The sequence below is a fragment of the Bemisia tabaci genome, chromosome 8 (assembly GCF_918797505.1).
Source record: "Bemisia tabaci chromosome 8, PGI_BMITA_v3".
Classification (NCBI taxonomy): Eukaryota; Metazoa; Arthropoda; class Insecta; order Hemiptera; family Aleyrodidae; genus Bemisia; species Bemisia tabaci.
This window is the reverse complement of record NC_092800.1, coordinates 44,341,635-44,361,625: the sequence shown is the minus strand read 5'-3', so window position 1 is coordinate 44,361,625 and position 19,991 is coordinate 44,341,635. Positions and strand designations below refer to the sequence as shown.

Genomic DNA, 19,991 nt, shown 5'->3' with positions numbered 1-19,991 from the left:
CGTGAACCACCTGCACCCGCCAATCCAACCCTCCCCCTCTCCCTTCTACATCCTATGGCGCCTAGGTCTGATTAGCAGAAGTACGTCCAAATACTCGTTTGATTTTACAAACTAACATATTTGATGCTTTTACATGCCCTAACTTCATGTGGCTGAAAAATTCTTGACGCACCACAGTGCAGTGTCCTTATGGGCGGATGGGAAATAATTCATATCTGATCGAATAATGCATGGAATTCAATGAAATTTTTACAGTGTTAAGTATTCATCATGTGCTTGCTTGTATTAAAGTCAAAGTTTTCAAAATTCCCCAAATGATTGAATATGGTGTTGCCAAATTTTTCCAAATGTGCCGTTATTTTTCCACTTATTTTAATGACATGAGTACATTATTTTTGTGGGTAAAGGAGAGAAAACCAACCTGAAATCACAACAAATAAGGCTTACGAGGGTATATCTGGCCCTCTCATAACACCTCCCTTTTAAATACAGTATTGCCAACGCGCCTGGAAAAAGCCTTTTTTAAGCAATAATTCAAGGATTAAAATGTATAGATTAACGCAAGCTCGCTCCAAAAATCGACTGTATACTTACAGATGCTAACGATGCATATTTTATTTTTTAACTCCGGGCCTAACAAAACTAAGGTCTATCCTTTCTTTCATTCCGAATTTCAATGCTGCGTGAAATGAAAGCTGAAAAATTCAAATATACATTATAAAATAATGAGGTTTCCGAGGATCAGCATGAGAAAAAGGACGAACACTTGGGTTTGGTCATATTACAAGTCTTTAATAAAAAGGAAAAGGCATTTCAAAAAATAAAAAATTCAGCACAATAAAACATCACCGAAAATTTACAGCAAAATTAAACTTCACAAGAGACAAGAGAAAAAAGAAAGATAAAAACAAAAAAAACCATAAAAATACAAAAAAGCCATAAAAAATACAAAAAATCCATAAAAAATACAAGACATTTTGTCAAATTTTCGTCTGGGACACGTTTGTTTGCGAATAGTTCTCGGAGTTTCCCCTCAATTGTTGTAACGCACTCTTTTTTCGATGCCCGTGTCTACAAGTGGAAGAGATCTAGTCCAGGCGCCTAGTAGCTAAAAATGAGGCTACCTGGAATTTCGGGTACACGGCAATTTTTTGGACTTACTGTATGTTTTTTGGGTCGCTGAATCCGAATCTGAAGTTTCCAACCGCGTATCTGGTGAGCATTTTCTGCCATTTTGAAAAAAGGCCTTTTTTGCGGTTTATTTTACATAGCGGCTACGCATGAGAAAAAGTCCCAAATTTAGTTAGTGTTTTGAATAGCTGACATAATTTGGAAGAAAATTGTGTATACATATGCTAGGTTTGCTTAAAAATTGAGGAAGATACAGCATCGTGAACATCGCGCCCATTCACGTTTTCGCGGCGCACCCGTCAACGCGCGATCCGGCTCGCCGCGGTCAGCCAAGTTCCGAAGCGTTCTAAAGTTCCGAAATCCGAGGTTCCTCAATTTTTGAGCAGACTTAGCATATTCATATACCATTTTCTTCCAAATTATGTCAGCTATTCAAAACATTAACTAAATCCGGGTATTTTTCTCATGCGTAGCCGTTATATAAAAAAAAAACCGAGAAAAAAGGCCTTTTTAAGCCATTTTTTCAAAATGGCGGAAAATGCTCACCAGATACGCGGTAGAAAACTTCAGATTCGGATTCAGCGACCCCAAAAACGTAAAGTAAGCAAAAAAAAATCGCTGTGTACCCAAAATTCCAGGTAGACTTACCAGGCGCCTGGACTAATCAGAATTTTTCAGAGCAAGACCTTGAGACAGAAAAAACTATATAACTTTATTATTCGCAGCCAGACGCAGATGAGACTTGAAAATTCAGAATCTACAGGAAATTTGCAATCATTATCACTTGTCAGGAAAATTGGTTATTTTTGGTTTTTCTTAAAAACGTCTTTAAAGTTTAAGTAAGAGGGAAGAATACTAAATTAGAGTACCATCGAAAAACGTGCTCAAAAGTAATGTTTAGAAGTTGAAAAAATAATTTTTACGATTAAATCTTAATTAAATAACTTACCAGGAGTGTTTGTAGCCATTTTTATCACAAACCGGACATGTGGTACCGTGTCAATCAGCCTTGATAACTGCTATCACAACACTTGCGCGTCATCGGCTACCGGTCACCGCGCGCGGAGCTTAAATCTCATCACCTTCCCTCACGCCAATTCGATGCAAATCGGTAAACAAACATTGAAAATAATACCGCCAATGTCCCCATTTTTCGTATATCTCATTACTTTTTTCATTTTATATGTTCGAAAATTTGACTTATTTCCATTGGACACTGCACTGTGCGCACTCGGAATTTCCTGATCCATACCAATTTTTCTGATAGTTTCTAAATTGTTCCTGATTATTTTTCTGGTTTATTCAAAAAAAAGACATTGCATCTGTACAAAAGAGGGCATAAATTCAAGTATAAATAATTATGAAGAAAAAATTAAAATTGACGATGAAACAAATTTTGAAACGCCGGAATCGCACAAAATACATGTCATTGGCAGAAAGTACTCGAGTAGTTCTCAGAAGTGCTGGAATTTTTCCTGATAGAGTCAAATCCCCGGACATTTTTGAGTTCATACTATTGGTAGACACTCTGTAAACTGCACTGGGAAAAAGAAGTAGCTTGGATCTAGAGTCCAGACTCTTAATAACATTGAAAAGAAAAAAAATTACTCTTGATTCAATCGGATTTTTCCTTGAATCGAAGAGCCAAGCCTCTTGATTTAAGCGTATTTCCTTTTGATTCAAGCAAGAATCCGGTTGAATCAAGATTGTTTTTTCTTGACAATGTTTTTAAGAGCTTGGACTCTAGATCCAAGCGACTTTTTTTCCAGTGTGTGCCCCGATTTCAGCAGTCTAGACCAAGAATTTCGGCCTTGGTTACCAAGCTTTCCAAAGTGCGAATATTGCCGAATTTCCTCTCACCATGAAGCAAGGATATAAGACGCGAAAAGACATTTTCGAGGCGGCGACACCATCGCGCGATTCCGGGGCAATCCAAACGAAACTTTTATCTCAATCGGAGGACAGCTGGCGAGTGATAAGTGGCAGTTTTAACGCGGCGGCCTCTCCGTCCCCCCCCCCCGCCACCAAAACCGCATATCAACCCATAGCTACCATTGGGAGTTGCGCGGTTGTGTCTCGTCACCGCGGCTCAGAGGTGCGACGTCCAATTGGTAACATATTGATTTAATGTTCCGCTCGAGGACCTGACCCCCCTCCCCGGCCGGCTTCGCATCGTCGGAGAAATCCACGCTTGTTGACTTAATAAAGTTTCTGGTTTGAAAAATTGATGACGCATCTTTGAGCCCCGGCGGCGGGGGTCGCGGGTCCCCGGGAAATGATGTCCTTTTGTCTCCTGTCTAAGTCAGATATTGTTCGCTTCGAATTAAGATCCGCGCGCCGATCGGAGAGGTGCCGATATTTCACGGCGGTGTGCTTCCCCCTGGTGACGATTTCAAGGGTGTGTGCGCCGCGCTCGGGGAAAATGTATTGACTCACTCGTTGTTGCGAACGCTAATGGACCACTACAGGGTGATCCTTGAGTCCCTTTATACTGAGAGTTAAGACAACACCCCCTCGTGGAGTCGTTAACGGGGATAAAGATTAAACAAATTGAACATTTTTCGTGATCTTTGATCGGCTCATTCTCAAATTCCTTTCTCCGTTCCTTCTCTCACTTAGAGTGACCCACGTAGACCATTGAGTGGGAGGTTTTAAGTCACCTGTCAAGAAACATAGGAGTTGATCTCAGTAATTTTTTCGCGCGAATCGTGTTCTACAAGAAACGGTCAAGAAACATGTATCAGAATGCTTAACTTCGTACCTTCTAGTGGTCCATTGAAACTGATGGACAAAGTGATACACATAGAGGACTCATGTAAAATACGGTAACCAATCAGAAATGGAATCCTATTGCGTTTACACTCAAACTGAAAAAGTTGAATTGCTGATTTAACAATTTAATTGCTAAAAAAGTGACTGCAATGTTTCAACATATATTTTACACCAAAAAAATTGCTACTTCAACCATTATTGTAAGCTAATTTAACCACGGAGGTGGTTAAAATAGCATTTTTTTGTTGTGAAATCTACATTGAATCATTGCAGTCGCTTTTTTTAGCAATTGAATTGTTGAATCAAGAATTTAATTTTTTCCGTGCAGTATATAAAAGGATTCTAATGAATACCGTCCTTGGATTGTTAGTTTCTCCCCGTAGTTTCTAAAATAAATCGTTCCTGTGTACAACAGACCCACACCCGATGGTTCAACCGAAAAATGCGAAAGCTCTCCACAACTTTGCCCGAAACACGCGGGGCAGATGCGATGTAAGGTTCTCTTAAGAAACCGGGCGATATCAAGATACTTAAAGTAGCTCAACACTTCCCGGGAGGAACAATGCCTGGAAGAGTATTCAACTTAAACAAAACCTTCGACCGAGGGCCCGTAAATTTCAGCGGCCGGCGAATCGCGGCGCGCGATAAACGCGAAAAATATAGTGGCTCAACGTGCGGTTAATAAAATAAGAGCTTATCGGCGCGCTCTGGCGGGGTCGGGCGGAATTTTTCCGCGATAAATTACCACCGCCGCTTTCTCAACAAGTAGAAGTTTTTGAGCGCGAAATGATACGCGAAAATATAACCGAGGGGAGATTATGCGGAAGCGAGTGAGCAGGGAGTTCCTCAGAAGTTTTCGGAATTAGCATCGACTCGGAGAAATCATTACTGACGTCCCCCTAAAAAGTTCGTGAAAGCGAATGCAGAGGGCGCTGAGATCTTCCGCGGGATTTCGCACGTTCTTTCGGTTTTGATTTCTTGATGGCGCCGCTAAAGGGGCGACTTCTGCTCAAAGCTGGACACATCACACTAGTGTAAAGGCCTGACTACATGCTCAAATTTCCATCAATTTTCAATCAAATGGTGACCATCTACCATCAATTTTTTGCGGCCTGCAAAAATTGGATGGTAGATGATGGAACTGTAAGTCTCATCCGTCATTTGATTTCCACACAACTGTGCTTATTTCATGCTTATTTAAATCAACACGCTGTTTTCAATATTTTTACTCATCAATCTAGATAACTCTCGACCGCCATCGTGGTCATCATTTTGATCGGAATTTGACGGAAATTTGAGCATGTAACTAGGCCAAAATACAGAGCGGAGCAGTGCGGCGCGGCGTGCTGCCAACGCGACAAGCGCGCTGGCGCCTACAAACCTAACAGGGATACTGCACGCATTGCGCAATGCGTGAAGTATCCCTGTTAGGTTTGAAGGCGCCAATTTTGTCAATATTTTGATCAGAAATTGACGACAATTTGAGCGTGTATCCAGGCCTTGACAAACTGAGTCGAATGGATCAGAGCTTAGGATCTCCTGAAATTCCCATTTAAATTTAAATTTTGACATTTTGGGAGCCATTGATGAGTTCAGAGAATACATTATCGAAAAAAGTCAAAATTTAAGAGTTTGGCTTCCATCAAAGTTCAGAATGAGCGATGGTTCTCTCAAACATAAGGTAGGTAGTTCTAAGTGATAGTGCTTTTGAAAAAAAAAAAAAAAAAAAAAAGTTATGTGGCCCTTTAGACAAAACTGAAATAGTCTGACCACTCAGCCGAGGGACATCCTGTATACTCTCCGTAACTCATCGAATTTTGAGTTTTCGTTACGGTCTGGAGCATCGATTCAAATCACTGAATCCGCCTGTTTCGGGGGTTGTTTGCTCTTCGTTTTTGGCACGTCTTGGCGTCGGAGTGTCGTACCGCGCGAGCCAGGAATATTACGAGAACCTAACGACGGAGCTTAACGAGAATTAACAGGCGTGATCTCCGATCCAGCGTTGCCAAACTCGGAAAATGCACGCGGCCTGTGGTAGGAGATACGAGCGAGTTTTCACTGAAACGACAACGCCGCCACGAAAAGCTCGCGGCCCTTAAGCTCTACCGGTGGTTGCAAAGGTAATGAAATGAAGGGGAAGGTAAACAGCAAGGTAGTGCCGTATGAGTTCGGAAAATTGAAAGATCGGAGAGTTCTTGGAATCACTCCCAGGTGCCGGTTTTGGGAAGGTCTTAGCAATGGTAATGTAGCCAACGTGCGTTACAATTCAGCATAAAGTTGAAAATCCCAATATAGAGGGAAAAAGCTCTTATGAGCGCAATTTCCCCTCAAAGAGATTTGCTGTTTGGTGCAACACTAGTCCACCACCAGCACCAAACAGCACATCTCTCTGAGGGAAAATTTATTGTGCACATAATAGACAGAAAGTTTATTATGTAGCCATCGTGCGTTACAAATCAGCATAAAGCTGAAAATCTCAATACAGAGGGGAAAAGCTCATATGAGCGCAATTTTCAGTCAAAGATATGTGCTGTTTGATGCTGGTGGTGGACTAGTGTTGCACCAAACAGCACGTCTCTTTGAGGGACTATTGTGCTCAGTTGAGCTTTTTCCCTCTGTGTTGAGCTTTTCAGCATTGTGCTGATGTACCGAGGGAGAAAGCTCATATGAGCACACTTTCCCTTCAAAGAGATATGGTGTTTGGTGCTGGTGGTGGACTAGTGTTGCACCAAACAGCACATCTCTTTGAGGGAAATTTTTGCTCATTTGAGCTTTTTCCCTCTGTATTGAGATTTTCAGCTTTATGCTGATTTGTATCGCACGTTGGCTACATTATCAACTTTCTGTCTAAAGTACGTCTACTGCAATCAGTTTGTAAGCAATGATATCGAAATTCTGTTATCTCATCCCCAGAAAATGACTCAATTTTCAGGTGTGAATCGCCTGAAAAGAGTTGAATTTTTCAAATCACTTCTAGATTCTTTGGGGAACACTACATTGTGCCTCGATAATGGGGTGAGAGTACATCACTTCGACAAGGTAAAGAGCTTCCCAAAGAGTACCCCCAATTTCTCAGGGACAGGAGGTTTTCATTTAACTGTAGTTGTGTGGAATTATTGTACCCTTGGGTAGAGGTGTCGTCATCTAATTCGCCACTTGTTTACATTCCGCTTGCAAGCAATCGCGATGGAATCGTCCAATAGCGATCGAGGATTGAATGCAGACTGATTGTGAGCGTACAATCCCGGTTCCCTATTGGACGACTGCATCGCGGTCGCGTGCAAACGGAATGTGAGCAAAAGCCAACGTATGGTGTGCCATACGCGTTTCGGTATTTTTACGTCAATCGACGCAGTCACGCTATGCATCAACGTCACTTTGTTTTATATGATAGTTACAAAGCATCGCTTGTGTTTTTTAGTCAATTCTGAAAATCAATTGTGCACTGAAAAAAAAAGTTAAGTTGATTTAACATTCTGAATGTAAAAAAAGTGTACGAGAACTTACAAAATGCTGAATCATCAAAACTTGCTGAATGACTGTAGCAATGACAAGATGTAAAACTAACTGCCGTAACGGGTAATTTAGCGTTTTGTGAGTTCTCGCGCAGTTTTTTTAACATTCAGAATGTTAAATCAACCTCACTTTTTTTCGGTGTGTTTAGTGGAGTATGGCTTCCACAATATTTGACTCGACAATTTAGAACACAAAACCAAAATACTTTCAAATACTGCTCATTGAACCGTTTAAAGAGCCGAACAGTTCGTTTAGCAATCCTAATTCAATTTACGAAATCTTGCCAGGAAATTGCTCATCCCGATATCCATCAGTAAGTTCGGCAAATTTTGTGTGGTTCTTTTTTTAAAAAGTTACGCGTTGTTATTTTAAGATAATCTGTATTGTTGCGGCTATGAAGTTTCAACCGTTCATTTTACGTACACACTCCGCTAAGATACTGACAAGATCGACACTAACTTACAACAGATAGCTTAAGACACTTTGGTAACTAGAATGAAATTGAAGGCGCTACATGAGCAACTATTTTAACTCCACGGTGGCGCTGATTGCATATTCTAAAAATTGAAGGCGTTTGTTGCGCGAGAGCGCAAAACCTTGGGAGTCTCCGAGCATGACTCTCAGACCGGTGCGATATTTTAACCCTTTAGCGCAGGTAAAAGACCATAGAAGATGGAGACGAGAAAGAAGAAGATGGGAATAACAATAGAGTGATAAGAAACAAAGAGAAAAGGGAGGAAGGAGGATGAAAAAGACGAGGGAAACGAGATTTTTCTTTCTCCTTCACACTCTTCTTTTTGTTTACCCTCCTTTTTCATATTTTGCTCTTTCTCTTCGTAGACAAAAAGTAGCATCGATTTCCGAATTTAACTTTTGCTTCAGTCGATTCCATTCGACCGATCGATCGATCGATAGTGCGGAGTCATTAAATTGTATACTCTCTCTGTGCTCTTTACATATCTTGTGTCTATTTTTCACGATTGAACGATCAAACACCAAAATAATCGGAAATGCGGCAACTCGGCAAAGAAAATGGCAATGGCTCTGTGTATCTTGTGATCGATCGATTCGATCGATAGTGCGAGTCATTAAATTGTATACTCTCTCTGTGCTCTTTACATATCTTGTGTCTATTTTTCACGATTGAACGATCAAAAACCAAAATAATCGGAAATGCGGCAACTCGGCAAAGAAAATGGCTGTAACGAGGCTCGAGACGACGAAAATACGACGATAAGTTTAATTAAAACATTACACTTGCATGACGCGGTGAGTCGATGTGCTCGGAGAGCGCTTGCCGGGTCGTCCGTAAAAATGCTCTACTTCAGGTGCGTTAAAGGGAGTATTTTCGGGGGGAAAGGCAACGATGGACTCGTGCTTGGGGTGGGGGGCGGGGGCGGCGAGTGATTCGGCGGTCGCACGCACGAAAGGCCGCAGGGGGCGGGGGGGGGGGGGGGGGGGGCGATCCCGTCGATGTCAGGCAGATTTATGATAAGGATCCAATTTCCTCGTTGGCTCCCCTCATTTTCCCCCTGTTTGCACCTTCGTAGATGACCGATACCCCGTGTACGGGGTGTTCCGCCTTTGTCACGAAAATAAAAAATTACGGATATACTTTTATTTTTGAAAAAAAAAACACTAAAAAATGATATTGCTGATTTGACAATTTTGTAGTTAAAAAATGTGTCCGACAAGTTTCGAAGTAGATTTTACAATGAAGAAAGGTTAATTAAACCACCCCATGGTTCAATTAGCTCTCCAGTATTGTAAAATGTACATATTTTGAATCATGTCGAACATATTTTTTAACAATTTAATTGTTAAATCAGCAATACATTTTTTCCGTAAAAATTGGGAAGGAATTAATTGACCAGGATTACTGTGCCTTTATACGGACCGCATTGAGCAGAAAGGAACCGAGCCACATCAGCTATTAAAAAATTTAATTGTGCAATTTAATTTTTCGCGTGAGAAAGGTTGTGCTGATTTTTGTGCAAACTTCAGAGAATTCCCTAGATAGTGCGAAGCAAATTCTTTAAAATTTTCAAAGGAATCCGCACAAACGTTCTCTTATAATAAATTAAATTGACCATGTACATTTTGAAATAGCTGAGGTAGCGTCTTTCCTCTCTGCTAAGAACCGTCCATATTATAGTTTGAAATCCAGATCAATTGAGAAATACCAGGATTCATCGATAAACGATAAGAATCCTGTAAAATAAGAGAATTGGAGTTAAAAATTTGGAATTTATCCTTTCTAAGCTCCGAAATCAAATGAAATTTAAAATTGTGGTCCGCGCGGAAAAAAGTGCGTTAATTTCAACTATGTTTCTGGATGATTTTAGCACCGGGTTGCGCCAACCCCCGAATGGATGATTCTACCCAATTTTCTACTAAATCAACAGCTAGCTTTGGCTATTGCCTTCAAATTTACGAATGGCGCCAAAATTAGCCAGGATTATAGTCGAAATTATCGTACTTTTCCCCCCTTGTACATTCATACAGTCTTAGAGAATTCGACGAATATAGTTTATTTTTCTACTCGAAATAAGGTGAAAAATTTGGCTTCCTGCAAGCGATCCTAAAAAAAGGGAAGAAATCCCAAAATTTCATCGAGAAATTTATCCGCGTAAATAGGAAACCATCAGGGAATGGAAGAATTCAGGCATTCTGAAAACTGCGCTTCATCGTGAGGATATAGGTACTGATATGATATTTCCCGAAAAGAACGCGGTTGGATCAGCTCTAATGATTCAGAAGTAGTAATACATTTCAATTTACGGAATTTGTCCACAAAAGGAAAATAAATACGGTTTATTATTCTCTGTGAATTACTTTCGAGTATATTTCAACGAATCGGTCATGAGAAAACCTTTCTTTTCTTCAGTTCTCGGGTATTATTTATTTAGTCTAATATTGCTAGCAAGAATTGATTTGAATACTTAATATTGGAAGAGTTAAAAGGTGCGTCGATCACGTACCTACCCTTCCAACCGTTCGAAAGCTATTCTCGCTGAATTGTGAAGCGACAGCGAGAACAATCGGTTATGATTTGAATTGAGAGGTCAAAATATTTGCACCGACGATAGAACTTACGTAAACGGATGATGGTTTTTGGAACATGGAACGTACAAGGAATTTCTACGAAAATGACGGAAGTGGTATCGGAGATAGGGAGTCGCGGATTTGATGTCACGGTATTAACAGAAACGAAGAAGAAAGGACAAGGCTCTGTAAGTGTAAAGGAATACGATTTGTTTTATAGTGGCGTGGAAAAAGATCAGCGAGCTCAACAGGGTGTTGCAATTCTTATTCGCAAGAGCCTACGGAAGTGCATCACTACATGGGAAGCTGTTAACCCCCGAATGATAAAGATGAATATGACAGTGTTTGGCCATAAAATCACCATTTTGGGAGTGTATGGAGTCAACGATGATTCCACTGTCGCAGTGAAGGACCAATTTTTCGAAGAATTGAACGAGGAAATTGGTAAGATTGGATCCAGGAGGGAAATCATTGTGTTGGGAGATCTCAATGGTAGAATAGGACGTCAAATTAAAAGTAAGATCGTCGGCCCTTTCGGAGAGGCGGCACTAAATGATAACGGAGCCCGTATCATTGACGTATGTGAGCAAAGGGACATGAAGGTGCTCAATGGGTTCTACCAACACAAGGATATCCATAAATTTACTTGGGTTCAGTCTACTCGCGGATTGAAATCAATCATTGATTATGTGGTTGTCAGACAAGACACGGGAATGAAGATTCAGCAAGTTAGAGTGTGGAGAGGTCTTTCCTGCGGCAGTGATCATTATTTCCTCGGGGCGAAAATAGCTTTCCCAGTGAAAGGGAGCCAGGAGACCAGGCAAGCACAGGAAGAAGTTCACCAACAAAAAGATCGTGTCAAGCTTGTAAACTATAACATTGACAGCTTGCAGCATCCAAGTGTAAGGGCTTTATATGGAAAGCGCTTGGATGAGAAGTTGGGCGAATCAAGGGACGGTGATACCGAACAGCAGTATCAGTTCCTGAAGGATTGCATTCACTCGGCAGCAATGGAAGCTCTTGGTGTCGCTGATGATAGGAAAGTTAGCGAAAAACCTTACTGGTGGGACGAAGAAATTGAGAAGGAGATTCAGGAGAAACGGAAAAAATATCATCAGTTCCTTTCCTCTAAAAAAACAGAAGACAAAGAGGCGTATAAAAAAGCTCAGACGCAGGTACGAAGGCTCATAACCAAGAAAAAGAACGAATCTTGGGAGAGGAGCTGTAACAAAATAGACACGTACATAGGAGGAAGGAAAAGCACTGAGAGCTGGAAGTTGCTGAAAGGGCTGCGAAGGGACATGAAGCGTGACTTAATATCTCCGATATCCATTGATAAACTGGAGGGGTATTTTAAAAATTTACTGACAGAAAGGCGACCTGAATTTCAAGATGGAGGCGTAAGCTTGGAGTATACTAACGATAATCATAACTTGGAGATCCATATGGAGGACGTGGTAAAGGCCGTACGAGAGCTGAAGAACGATAAAGCTCCAGGTCCGGGAAATATCCCTGCTGAGTTGATCAAGTGTGGAACCTGCAAGCTGTTTCAACGGTTGAGATACCTGATGCAAGATTGCTTGGACGGTGGAAAGGTACCGACAGAATGGAAAGAGTCTTGGGTGTCACCTATATACAAGAAGAAGGGTAGAAAAGATGAGTGTGATAACTATAGAGGACTGTCGGTTGCAGGTACCCTGAGCAAAGTGTATGGAAAAATCTTGAAAGCAAAAATTGAAGAGGAGTGGAAAGAACATGAAGCGGAAGAGCAAGCAGGTTTCAGAGCCGGTCGGTCAACGATTGATCACTTATTTACCATCATCCACGTCATAGAGAAAAAGAAGGGAGTTGGCCAGGAATTACATCTAGTGTTTGTGGATCTCCAGAAAGCTTACGATAGTGTGCCATTGATGAAACTTTGGGAAGCCTTGAACAAAAGGGGTTTTAGTGGGGGACTAATTAGTGCTATTAAGGAATTTTATGGTGGGGCTTTCTCTAGGGTTAAATCGCATGGGGAGTTATCGTTGGGGTTTTTAATTACTAAAGGACTGAAACAAGGGTGTTGTTTGTCGCCAACCTTATTTAAAGTGTACCTGGAAGAAGTTTTAAAGGAATGGAAAAGATGCTGTTCGGGAATGGGCGTCCCGCTACGTGAAGATGGCACCCTTTATACTCTGTGCTTTGCTGATGATCAGGTGGTAATAGCTCAGGACGAAGAAGATGCGAATTACATGACGCGGAAGCTAGTGGAAGTATACCGAAAGTGGGGAATGGAAGTAAATGTGGTTAAGACGGAGAAGTTGGTTATCGGTGGTGATCAGCAAAGCATTGAACTGGAGGATGGCCGGAAGATCCTGGACTGTGAAGAGTATAAATATCTCGGAGTTTGGTTAACTAAGGACGGAAATTTGGATCGGGCCATTAAAGATCGGAATGTGCAAGGCAGGAAAGCTATCGCGATGCTAAATGGGGTTCTCTGGGACCAGAGTATCTCCAAGGAGACCAAAAGGAAAATTTACAACGTCATCGTGAAGAGTATCGTAACTTACGGGAGTGAGGTCTGGCAACTTAAGAAAAGAACTGAAGACATGCTTAGGGCAACCGAGATGGACTTTTGGCGAAGGTCTGCTGGGATATCGAGAAGAGAGCGTATCCGCAATGAAAGGGTACGCGAGATAATGGGTGTGGAAAAGGACATCGTGCACGATATCAGGTCCAAGCAGTTGGTCTGGTATGGACATGTGCGAAGGATGGCAGATGATCGGTTGCCCAAGCAGGTCTTCGATTGGGTTCCTCCCGGAAGGCGACGGCGTGGACGTCCTGTGAAAGGTTGGCGACAAGGGGTGGAGGAGGAGATCAGAAGGTGCCAATTGCCTGATGATCTCTGGGAGGATAGGGGGCAATGGCGATTGGGCGTCGCAGAGCGCGAGGCGGCGCTATAATCGCGACTTTATGTATGTATGTACGATAGAACTTGCATTATTCATGCGCACGAAACCGCAAGAAAGAAAATAAATGTTTTCAGTGCAATAAATTTCAGAAAGTTTTAAACACTTACATTTTTAGCGAGCTTCTTAATCTGCTTGCTCCCTTTCCACCACGTGATGACAGCCTCCGGTCTGGAGCCGGATGCAACGCACTCAATTGAGTACCTCTTGTCTGCCGATATTGTCTTATTCTTATTCGTGATGTTTACGAAGATCGGTTTCACTGCGCAGAAATGGAAAATCTCTCATTAGAGCCATGTGTGAGTAAAACATTTTGAGGAAAACATGAGGCCTTGTCCACACGAGCGCAGTTCGCGGAACTTATTCCTCGAACTTGCTCAGTTCCAGGAACTTATTCCTTGAAACGAGGCATGCTGTCCACACGGGTTCGTCCGAACTGGAACCGGAACTTCAATAAAACTATACAATTATTGCAAAATAATAGATTATTATGACCGCCAAAGTAACAAAAATAAATGTCAAGATCATATGTAAAGGACGTGAAAAACAAAAACAAGCAAATTCACATCAAAAGAAACATATTTAGAAGCTCGGAGCACGGGGGAAATTCCAGGTTTTGGAGGAATAAGTTTCAGCTCAGCAAAAAACTTGTTCCGGGAACAAGTTCCTCGAACTGAGTTCCGCGAACCGCGTTCGTGTGGACAAGGCCTGAAAAATGACGGTATCTTCATAACGCGGATCGCATATAGCAAAAAAGAACCAGCACGATTACAGTGTTTTCAAAATTTTGAAACTTCATATTTTCTTTTGAACATACTTAATATAAGTGAAATTCCAGTTAACACAATTTTTTTCCGTTCAAAATTAACAATTTTGAGAGATACTTAGATGTTACAAGCTGTATACTTGTATTATTGAACGGTCATTCAAAGATATGATTTCTGTGGTCGGGCTTTTTGTTTAAAAAAATCAACAAAGCAATGTGTTTCTTGTATTTCTTATAATCTTATTTATATCATGCAGCCGACAATAAACGTTCCTCCTCATATGATAATCAGGAAATTGAAGGAATTGTTGCCTGGCACGATACTTACGATTGATATCCAACATGATGGACTTCGAGGTAGGGGGCGTGAGGTTGGTGTTTGATGCTTGACACAAGAGAGTGGAGTTCTGCTCTCTCCTCCCAACATTCGGTAACAACAATTCGTTGATCGTTGTGATTTGACCGTTCAAGTCGGTGTTCACAGACTCAACTGTGTAGTCAATCATTTTGTTGTCCAGGTACCAAGTTACATTCGGTTTCGGGCGCCCTGAAATTGAAAAAAATCATTTATTGTTTGGATCAACAGGTCCAATCCTTGCACACTCCGAAGAAACTTAGTTTTCTGGCAGGTCGATTATAGAAATCAGAATCAAATTTTTCCGATCAAAATATAGCCTGCGTGCCGGCGGTTGTTAATGTTTTTCATCATTTTCCATTTTTCATTCCTGAAATGTTGTATAGTTTGTCTTCGCTTTTCTAAAATTTGTAAACCTTTTTTTTATTCAAGCAAAAATGCTCGTTGTTTTCTTACTTATTTGATTCAAATTTTTATTAAAGAAAAAAAATAAAACACGAATGTTAACTTGAAAACGCTGCAAATGAGATATAGAATGGATAGTTTCTTTTTTCGACGGTGTAAGTCGGCAATCACATAACTCAGTTTGCGACGTCGTAGACTTCCTGTCATACTTTAATTTTTGATCGGAAAACGACTCGACGGCAATTCCTTAAAACTGCCGTGATTTTTCTTCTCTGTGCGAAGAAATTTCTGCAAAAACTTCGAGGAATGATGGCAATTTGTTCTCCTTTCAAAAATTAACATACAGGCGGAGATTATCAGACACCGCAAACGAGTTATGTGATTGCCGACTTACACCGTCGTTTTAGTTTTTATGTAGTGATACACCCGTCTTCATCAGTTTTGTGCTCTCTTTGATAATGTCATAAACTTATTAATAGAGCCGAGCCTAGCGAAGCGTAAAAAATAAAATCCGGGTCAAACATTCTAAATACATTTTCATTACTCACCCTCATTCCCATAAATTGTTCAAATCTAAGCACGCCATTTTTCAGCGTTTTAAACGGGGAGTCGTGGGAACACCGGAGCACCTTACCTCTGTGCTAAGAAAAAACATCGTAGGAACATTCGGAAGTTGCCAGATTTCCCTAGATAAAGAATTTACTTGTGACCACACAGCGAAGATCTTTCTCCAAGAAAACTTAGTTTTCAAGAAAAAGTACTTATCAAGCTGAGAAAAAAACTGAATTTCAAAATTTGGACTGCTTTAACCCTGTGCTTTTTTATTGATATACTCGGTGGTAAGGCGTGAATTTGTCTTCTAAACAGTGTTTCGTGTCTTCAGATACTTTTCTTCGCAGAAATGGAATTTTTTCGAAAAAAGCAATTCACTGGAAAAAAATTGCGGTCATGTGAACTGAACGTTCGGCGTTCAATATCATTCCAAATATTCGGTTTTTCAAACTGAACTTTCGGTTCGTCTAACCGAACGTTCGACATATATTACCGAACTTAGTTTGTCAGTTCTTTATACCGCACAAGTTCGGTTACATGAACCTAAAGTTCAGTTTGACAAACCGAAAGTTCTGTTTGACAAACCAAAAGTTCTATTTGCCAGACTTAAAGTGCAGTTTGGCGAGGCGGAAAAAATTGGGATGATGTAGATCACCGAGTTTTGGTACATACGACCGAGCTTTTTCTCCGTGTTCAATCGGCAACATCCGAAAGTTGATAGGGCGTTTTTGCTCGGACCTGCAGAGCTCCTTAGGATCACTGCAGCACATAAATTCCGGCGGAGTGACACGAAGAGTCTTTGGGCTTTGTCTCGCTTTTTACCGGGCGCGCGGTGGCCCTCGGCGAAGACGGAATAAACAGAAAGACGGAATTCTCCTCGTATATCCGTGCGCGACTCCTTAGAGGCGGCAAGCGCGGAGGAGAGTTAAGCGTGAGTAAAAGAGAGTGGCTTACCTCCGGATACCTCGCAGACCAAGTTAACGTCACTGCCTTCCCGGTAGGACTCCACTTTGCTCGTTCGCCGCACCGTTTGCTTGTTGTAGATGACCGGCTGCTCCGGTGGAACTGCAACAAAATCAAAGAAAATTCACGTTTTTCAACTTTTCCATCGACGCATTTCGTTTGGGGGGAAATATCTTCAGGAGTTTCGAGAACCAAAGTCAGCGAACATTGTCAAGCAATGTGTGGAGGTAGTAGCACTATATATATATATGGGTTTGGGTTGGTAGCCGAGTGCTAGAAATAATGCAAAATATGTTTTCAAAAAACACTTACATTTTATTAATAAAGTACCGAAGCTTTTCGAGGCGGACGCCTCATCGTCAGGGTAACATCAAAATCAATATCACAAAGGCCGTTGCCATACTTTACCTAGGTTACCTAGTTTGAAATTTAAAGTATGGCAACGGCCTTTGTGATATTGATTGTGATGTTACCCTGACGATGAGGCGTCCGCCTCGAAAAGCTTCGGTACTTTATTAATAAAATGTAAGTGTTTTTTGAAAACATTTTTTGCATTATTTCTAGCACTCGGCTACCAACCCAAACCCAGTTTCGAGAAATACAGCCGCAACGAGCACTGGAAAAAAACACATTATTGGATCTAGATTGCAGACTCTTGAAAACATTGACAAGAAAAAATACTCTTGATTCAATCGGATTTTCGCTTGAATCAAAAGGAAATCCGCTTAAATTAAGAGGCTTGGTTCTAGATTTAAGTTAGATTCTGATTGAATCAAAAATACTTTTTCTTGTCAATGTTTTTAAGAGTCTGGAATCTGGATCCAAAGTGGTTTTTTTTTCTTCTCCCAGTGAGCGTGTGACGTTTTCTGGCCAAAATAGGTCAGTTGCGCAAGTCGCTGAGTTGTAATTTGATTATGGGTCGTAATCGATACATCAAAAAGATGAGATTGTATCAATATCGATTGACTCAACATGTAAACATAGCCTCTTAAGTCAATGAAGTGATTTGAGGGAACAGGTTATTTATGATAGATTTTTAATCAGAGACCAGCTTTCATTCAGCGACTTTATTCTTGATTTATAATTAGATCTTCTTGACGGCATACTCAAGAATGTTTCTGCCTAAATCGAGTCACTTTTTCCTCTACGAAATTCAAAAATTATGCGAAACGTAATTAAATGCGGATGCTAGGACTTAGTGAGTTATTGGACGACCGCTCTGTTTTTGTGCCGTAGTATCTTGCTTTATTTTTCAAGGAAAGCTCCGTACTTTTAAAGGATGCATGTCATTCTTAATATGTTGGAGGGCCTTTAATTTTGTATGATACTGCGCAACACTTCTGTTGCGGGATCGCTGTTAGAAGCGTCGCGGCCGCGGCAGGCGAGGAAGGCGACCAGCGCGGTACGCGCATTGGCGCCTTCAAACCTAACAGGGATACTTCACGCATTGCGCAATGCGTGCAGTATCCCTGTTGGGTTTGTAGGCGCCAGCGCGCGTGTTGCGCTGGTAGCACGCCGCGCCGCTCTGTATTTGGCTCTAATATTTAAACTCGCGGAGTCAGCATTTTTCAACTCATGATTTTGAAGTTTTCGCCCACTCTGCATGGATTATTATTATAATTAAAATTGATGGAAAGAGAAACATTATTGAAGGAAAATCTAATGTGTGTTTCGTTAATATTAAGGTGGTCCCGTGTCAAATTTAATGATTTCCAAAGCATTTTAACTTTTTCTTTTATATTTTGTGCTTTTAGTGTACTGCAGCGTGGTGTGCGCGCAATCAAACGCTCAAAGTTTGACGTATTTGACTTTAAAATATCGATGTAGAAATGGGTTAAATCGAAGGATTACGTTTTTCTTGGTTTTTTTGTCGCTTTCATTAATTTCTGTATTGTTCCTTCCAACACACTACGGTTTATTGAGATTAATTTCGAAGCCATCACTTGAAAAAGGTTGTACAATTATTTGCCACGTTTTAAAACGTAATTATTTTTAAAATGAAATTATATTTTCATAAACAAAAGTATATTGAAGGTATAATTCATATCGAGTTAGGTCTGAAGGATGGAAATAAAACCAAATATTCGCCGATGACAATTTTAAAAGATGAATGAACAGAAGAGAGTAACATTTCATTTTAAAAATGAGTTACAAAATCTCCTTCTCTCTCAATTTTCTCATTTCGATATTTTCAATATAATTTTACATACGGACTAAAATATCATGCTTGGATCAAGTCAATGTTGCTTATTTTACGCGTGGACGTAAACTGCTGGACAAAGCAGGACAAAAAATCGTTGACGGAATGTCCTTATAGCAACAGCAGATTACATGCATTGTTAATTGGGGCTAGACTGATCTAATGAAAATCAACTCAAGTGAATTTCCTATTGTCTTATGTTTGATTTCCGTATTTACAAGAGAACTAAACGACAAGACGTCTCGAAACTTTCCCGGCATTCTCTCAGAAAGAAGCCTGTGAGTATATCCTTTATAATCTGAAGTAAATTCACAAAAAGTTAGGAGCTGTTGAGAAGTTCATTTCTCTGTGAAACAAATGAACCATAATCGGACTGCATTTTGCAATTTGGAACTATAAATTCTGGCTCTTTTGGAAAAACACTTATAAGTACAGGAGAACTAATGGCACATACGTTGCTTTTAAACTGGGCTAGAATTTCCAAATTGCAAAATGTAGTCCAATTGATCATTTGGCGACGTGAGATTTAGTCAGCCGATTCCTGTAAAATTCGTCCAAACGTAAACCCCAATCAGCCAATTTCCACAAACGACTCTTTCCGCTTAAAAGTGGTTATACTTTTACGGTGAGCTCTACTCAATTTGTTTTCAGTTGCAGTACTAAACCCAGCAATAGCTTCGAAACTCGATGAACAAAACTCTCAATTTAAGGGTTACCAAAAATGTGCCAAAAGTAACGCTCGCAATATATACTAAACTGGCGCTCAGGAAATAGTTCGGGGAGCCAACTGCTGATAATTTTATTCCCCGTCGGAGAAAAAGCGCTGGCTGTAATTAAAACCAGCAGATTGTGAATCCGATAAGTAAATCGTTCGATGTGATAACCCAACAAGTCCGTTTTAAGATGAACCGTGAGCTACATAAGAACACGCGCGCTCTGGGGCTCATCGTGTGATGGAAATGTCGAGTTTTAGCATCCAGCGATTGGAGTGTCAGGCAGGTGCATTTTATGCCCGCCGAACGAGGGACCGAACAATGGTGGCTCCGTAATTGAAACGATACCAATTGTAATAAACGGATTAAATTTCGGCCCGACGACCCCCTCGGATTATTATATGATTGGGCGTGGTGACGCCAGCGGGCGAAAAGGTTAACACCTGAGCGTGATATTCGGGGCTGCATGTTGACGATTCACCGTAAAACGTTGACTGTTCTGATGGATCTTCGTTTAATGCTCTCGTCAGGAGTTAATGTCGGTTTCATACGTAAAAATAAGCAGTTAAATCTTCATGGCCGCAATAATTTTGTTTAGCCTCGGATAATTTGTGGGGTTGGAACA

The 19,991-nt window shown here is 40.9% G+C and overlaps 1 protein-coding gene across 2 annotated transcripts in view; it reads right to left on the bottom strand.

Moving 5' to 3' along the window:
* side-IV (sidestep IV) overlaps positions 1-19,991 on the bottom strand; it is a 648,417-nt gene that overhangs the window by 152,527 nt on the left and 475,899 nt on the right. For both annotated transcript variants that reach the window (XM_072303132.1, XM_072303133.1), the window contains exons 5-7: positions 16,445-16,555; positions 14,507-14,725; positions 13,523-13,674 (exon numbers count right to left, since the gene is read on the bottom strand). In XM_072303132.1, coding sequence (XP_072159233.1) covers positions 13,523-13,674; positions 14,507-14,725; positions 16,445-16,555 — 482 coding nt within the window. The remainder of the gene's footprint in view (positions 1-13,522; positions 13,675-14,506; positions 14,726-16,444; positions 16,556-19,991) is intronic.